General features: G+C 39.8%; 1 protein-coding gene across 1 annotated transcript; it reads right to left on the bottom strand.

The window, feature by feature from the left end:
- Positions 1-1925: 1925 nt before the first annotated feature.
- On the bottom strand, positions 1926-2444 carry LOC119511747 (adenylate kinase isoenzyme 6-like). Its single transcript, XM_037806269.1, has one exon. The coding sequence runs from the start codon at positions 2442-2444 to the stop codon at positions 1926-1928; it is 519 nt and encodes a 172-aa protein (XP_037662197.1).
- Between the last annotated feature and the right edge of the window lie 3655 nt (positions 2445-6099).

Raw genomic sequence — 6099 nt, 5'->3', positions numbered from 1 at the left:
TTGTGCTACCATCTCCCCAAATTGTGTTCCAAACCACGCACTCCTGTCTTCTATCACCCTTTAGTGCTCCCTTTAGTATTTCCTGTAGGGCAGGTGTCTTGTTCACAAAGTCTCTCATTGTTTGTCAGAAAATATTTTGAGCTCTCCCTCATATTCGAAGGACAGCTTTGCTGGATACAGGATTCTTGGTTGGTGGTTTTTCTCTTTCAGTATCTTAAATATATCACACCACTTCCTTCTTGCCTCCATGGTTTCTGCTGAGAGATCTGCACATAGTCTTATTAAGCTTCCTTTGTATGTAATGGATTGCTTTTCTCTTGCTGCTTTCAGGATTCTCTCTTGCTGCTTTCAGGATTCTCTCTTTGTCTTTGACATTTGATAATCTGATTATTAAGTGTCTTGGCGTAGGCCTATTCATATCTCTTCTGTTTGGAGTACGCTGCGCTTGTTGGATCTGTAATGTTATGTCTTTCATAAGAGATGGGAAATTTTCATTAATTATTTCCTCTATTATTGCTTCTGCCCCCTTTCCCTTCTCTTCTCCTTCTGGGACACCAATGATATGTACATTATTGTACTTTGTTTCATCCTTGAGTTCCCGGAGACGTTGCTCGTATTTTTTCATTCTTTTCTCCATCTGCTCCTTTGCGTGTAGGCTTTCAGGTGTTTTGTTCTCCAGTTCCTGGGTGTTTTCTTCTGCCTCTTGAGATCTGCTGTTGTATGTTTCCATTGTGTCTTTCATCTCTTGTGTTGTGCCTTTCATTTCCATAGATTCTTCTAGTTGTTTTTTTGAACTTTTGATTTCTGCCGTATACATGTCCAGTGCTTCTTTTACAGCCTCTATCTCTTTTGCAATATCTTCTCTAAACTTTTTGAACTGATTTAGCATTAGTTGTTTAAATTCCTGTATCTCAGCTGAAGTGTACGTTTGTTCCTTTGACTGGGCCATAACTTTGTTTTTCTTAGTGTAGGTTGTAATTTTCTGTTGTCTAGGCATGGTTTCCTTGGTTATCCAAATCAGGTTTTCCCAGACCAGAACAGGCTCAGGTCCCAGAGGGAAGAAATATTCAGTATCTGGTCTCCCTGCACGTGTGTCTTAGAAAATTGCTCCACCCTTTGATGCCTCAGGTCACTGTGCTTTTCTGCCCAGCAGGTGACGCCTGTTAGCCTATAATTCTTGACTGGTGTGAGGAGGTGTGGCCGTGTTCCCCCAGGCTCTGGGGTCTGGTTCTCAATGGAAAGGGCCCCACCCCTTTCCTCCTAGAGAAGACAGACCCACCAGGTGGAGGTCATTAGCATTTCAATGGTCTTGCTCTCTGCTTGTGCTGTCTCTGCCCTTCCCTGAGTCACAGCCCTGGAAACTGAAAATGACTGGGGCTTTCTCCACTGAGCCAAAAAAGAAACAGTCCCCTTCAGACCCAGTCCAAGGCAACCCTCCGGCTATCCCAGGTCAGTCGTCACCCAAAGCCTCTGTCTGTTTTGGGGGATGCGTACCTGTAGTGAGCAGTTCACACTCGCTACTTAAAACCCCAGTTGGAGCTCAGCTGAGCTATATTCGCTTGCTGGGAGAGAGCTTCTCTCTGGCACCACGAGGCTTTGCAGTTCGGGCTATGGGGGAGGGGGTCTCACGACTTGGTTCCGCAGGTTTTACTTACAGATTTTATGCTGTGTTCTCGGGCATTCCTCCCAATTCAGGTTGGTGTATGATGAGTGGATGGTCTCATTTGTCCCCCTGCAGTTATTCTGGATTATTTACTAGTTGTTTCCGGTTTTTTGTAGTTGTTCCAGGGGGACTACTTAGCTTCCACTCCTCTCTATGACGCCATCTTGCCTGAGTCCTAATATGAAAGTTTTACTGACACTTGGACAATTTCTCTGATGTGGAAAGATAAATATCAAGAGTGAAATGTGGCCAGTCTTGTAAGTTAAGAGCTATGATCTTTGATCCATTTTTCTATCCATTTCAATATCTGATTTATATTATTCTCTAGCTCTTCTGGATTATTCCTGAACAACTGATGCTCTATTTCTTCTCTGTAAGATGCTATGCCTTCTTCATAAAGAGGTTGAAAATTTTCACAGTGACTATTGTCTTGTAGTTTCTTTTCATTACAACCTCTTGTTTCAAGTCTTTTGTACAATACACCATTGTCTGTTCTCAGCACAAAAGCTGTATGAAACCAGTGTTCAGGGAAGAAATCACAACCATGGAAATCACCATAACTCCACCTTCTTTCATCTGGTTTTCTTACCTCATCAACAACTCTATCTTCATCTAAAACGGGACCATCATAATCTTCATCACAGCCATCATATAGTTGCCCTTCTTCAGCTAAATCACTCTCATTAACGTATTTCAGTCCTGATCTTGATGCAGGTTCTTTGCCTAGTGTAGTTTTTCCAACCCCTGGTGTACAGGTGAGCAGGATGTTTGGCTGCAGCATGGTCCTCACTGTGATGGCTCCCGGCACCCAGACTCGTGCACTCCATGCACAACAGGGTCTAGATTACATTTGACTGTTTGCAAAAATCAAATCTAATATTAATAATTGCCAAAATTAAAAATAAAAATGTCTCCCATTTATTCAGTGCTAAAACTGCACTAAGTGCTTTAGACATACTATTTCCTTTAATTGTCAGAATAACATTTCAAAGGTTGAAGATTTGCCAACACTGAGGCTATTCAAAGAGAGGACACTGGGAAAGAGATTATAGTGGTCCCAAGATCTGAATTAACCTTAGCCATGACATTTAGTCACCTGGACACTTATATGAGAATTAGAACGATCTATAAACAAATTCTTTACCTATCACTTTGTTCTGTCATTTTTGACCTTTGCAACTGTGCTCCAAAAAGAGAAAGTTCCTTTGAAATTCAGTAATCTGTCCTGTCCAATCCCCTCACAATGACGTCGATCAAGCAGCAGCTAATAATCGTCTCTTTTTCTGAATCCAATATTCTTTACTAAAGATTGCGTAAAATTTGTTTTAGTATCTCACAATATGTCAAACTATTTGGGAAAACCAATATATTCTGGGCTTACAATCCCTGAATTTGCTGTTTGGATTTCTGCATGGAACGGAATTGTGAAGACATAAAGATTCAAATATGAAAGCTCTTTTTCTTCTTCCCTTCTAATTCTTCTTGCTTCCCACCCCACGCCAGGTCTGTCTCATGGTATTTCCCACTACTTTTTTTCACTTGAAGATCAAAGTTACACCTGAATACACTAACTGTAAACATTTCAAACCAACACAGGGTAGAGTGAGCTCTGCTCTTCTCTACAAGATTTTCACAGTATACAGACTAAATTTAGAAAGTTATCAATGTATTAAAAGGGTTAGGCAGTTCTCAGATTCTATTTCCTCGTTACAGCCTCTAAACCATTCCCTAGTTCTGGTGCATTAAATCCAAGGTCTAGAGGAAAATATTTTCTTTCTGTGAAAAGAAATGCAGGTTTGGGCTGTACATTCCTGTTTAGAAGCCAGTGCTTTTCCCCCTTCTCAGCCAACAGGATGGGGACTAAGATCTTAAATTATTTTGATCTTTTCACTTAGCATTTTTCATTCCTCATAAGACATCAACTATGACAGCACTAGGACTCACACACATAAGTCCCTAACCCTATCCATTTCAAAATTCAAAGCATGGGTAAATCTTTGAAAAATAACATATTTTTCTTTTAATTTGATGTACTGGCGCTATTTTAAATAATTCACTTAATAGATCTATTACTACTTTATGAGTTTGGTTCCTATTCCTCTTAGAGCGCTGTTTCTCTTACCTATAAATGCCACAGTTCTTTGACTCATCCTTTAGAACTCATCTTCTCCATCTTTTCTGATTAACCTCACCTCCTCTTGACCCTTCTCTTTTTCCACACACCTTGCTTAAACAAATGAATCATTTAGACTGAATCATTTAGTACTGAGTTGCTTTTGGATACTTATATTGCTTCTGTTCATAGTTGTTAACTAGATTGGAAACTCTCCAAGGGCAGGGACTGTTTTGTCTATTATTTTATTCTCTAGTGTAGGGCTTGCCTCTCAAGAGGCACTCAGTAAATGTATACTAACTAGTTAACTCACAGCAATTAATTATTTGGACAAATGTCAAAAGCATCAGGATGATGGGTTAAAAATCACCTGCAGTAATGATAATCATAACAGCATCTCTGTAAGTCCTTGTCCCCAGTGGCCAACTTCTTCCAGACAACATTTATCAATTTTGCGTAAGATTGCTGTTCATCTTGACATCACTGATTCATGACATTTATAATCTTGCAAACCATTTGTCACTGAAACAACGTGGGAGACATAAAGTCATTTCAGAATACACTGAAAATGTTATGCTGTTGAAATGAGCAAACATCCTATAAAATAAGGAGAGACATGTTTTAGAAATATTCAGAGCTGGCAACAAGATTTGATCTAGGAGGAAGTACCATCAGGCCCCGGAAAAGGATGCACCTAACTTGCAATGAGCTGATTTCTTCAGTCCCCTATTCAAGATTAACTGGGGCAAGGAGGATGAAACCCTGCCGAGCCTCTCCCTCTCAGATCCTCTGGGGGGACAGGGTTTCGGGCTAGTCACCAGCCAAGAATAGCTCCTCTTCAACCAGGCCCCTTCTGTGCAGTAGATGGTTAGAAAAAGTGAGATATGTTAATCTTTAGGAATCTTTAAGATGGGCACAAGAGAACCCCTCTTCTATTTAACTTTTATTATGAATGTCATCAAACATATAAAAGAAATTATGACATATATTCATCAGTTTAAATAATAATGATAATAATCTAGGGAACATCCAGATATTAAACACCCAAAATAAGCAAAAGGACATTATAAAATGTTTGAAGTTTCCTGCCCCAATTTTACTTGTCTCCCCCCACCAAGAGGTAGCCATGATTCTGAAAATTATCATTTCTTTGACTTTCTTTATAATTTAAACATATGCATGTAAATATAAATAGTATACTGTTTAATTTTACATGCTTGTTTTAATTTAGGTTTTTTAAATTATTCAAATTATACTAATATAACCAGAGGTTAATGACCCCTTGACATATAGAAACAAACCTTGAGTTTCAAATCCTTCCATTGTAAAATTTCTTATATGAAACTCCTACCACAGTTGATTTTATGGATGACATACTAAACATACCTAGAAATATAATTAAATAGCATAAATGATCTTATAAGTTTCATATTATACAATCTACAGTTGTAAAATAACCTATAAATTTACAAGTTGAGTCATTTCATAATTCCTTAATAGAATAAAAGTAAAAGAAACAAAATAAGGTTTAAATTAATAGAATGTGACTAAAGAAACAGAATAAGACAAAAAGATCTTGCTATTGTTATGATTGTCAAAGTAGACTCAATGAAAGGAGGATCAACACTGCAGGTGAGACATTTGTTTCAAGGTTATACTAACAGATCTGTGAGTCTGTCCATTGGTGTTGATACGTTCTTGTTACCAGGGAGATTAGCATTGGGCCAGGGAAGTTCCTTAGCAAGTGGACTCTTGGGGAGCTTCCTCTTCACTTTTCAAAATGGTTAACCCTAAAGCATGATTTGTTGATTCGCTCAGTCAACGTACATTTATTGACTGTCCGTTGCTGACCACACAAGGGGACTATCACACCCGCCAGTGTCTCACAGGCTAGTGGGCAGAGGCAGGGACCACAGTACAGGCCGTGGACAGAGTGCTGGGGAGGCACCTCCTCCTCAGCCCAGTACACACCCCCATCTTAGTCTCTGACAGCGGCTGCAACAAAGCTTAAAACAGCAGGCATGTGTTCTCTCAGAATTCTGAAGGCCGAAGTCTGAAATTGAAATCAAGGTGTTGGCAGGACCATGCTCCTTCCAAAGGCTGGAGGAAAGAATCCTTCCTTGCCTCTTCCGACTTCTGGTGTTTGCCAGCAGGCCTTGGCATTCCTTGGCATTCCTTGGCTTTTGAATGCATCACTTTTAAGGACACCAATCAGATTGGATTAAGGGCCCACCCTATCCCAGTGTGACTTCATATTAGCTAATTCCATCTGCAGTGGCCCTATTTCCCAAAGAGGTCACATTCTGAGGTACTGGGATTAGGA

This window comes from Choloepus didactylus, chromosome 16 (assembly GCF_015220235.1).
Source record: "Choloepus didactylus isolate mChoDid1 chromosome 16, mChoDid1.pri, whole genome shotgun sequence".
NCBI lineage: Eukaryota > Metazoa > Chordata > Mammalia > Pilosa > Megalonychidae > Choloepus > Choloepus didactylus.
The sequence above is the reverse complement of the archived record's forward strand: the minus strand, read 5'-3'. Positions and strand labels throughout refer to the sequence as shown.

Bases quoted from the DNA above. Each gene is read 5' to 3' on its own strand.
- LOC119511747 (XM_037806269.1), bottom strand. From the start codon at position 2,444: ATGCTGCAGCCAAACATCCTGCTCACCTGTACACCAGGGGTTGGAAAA.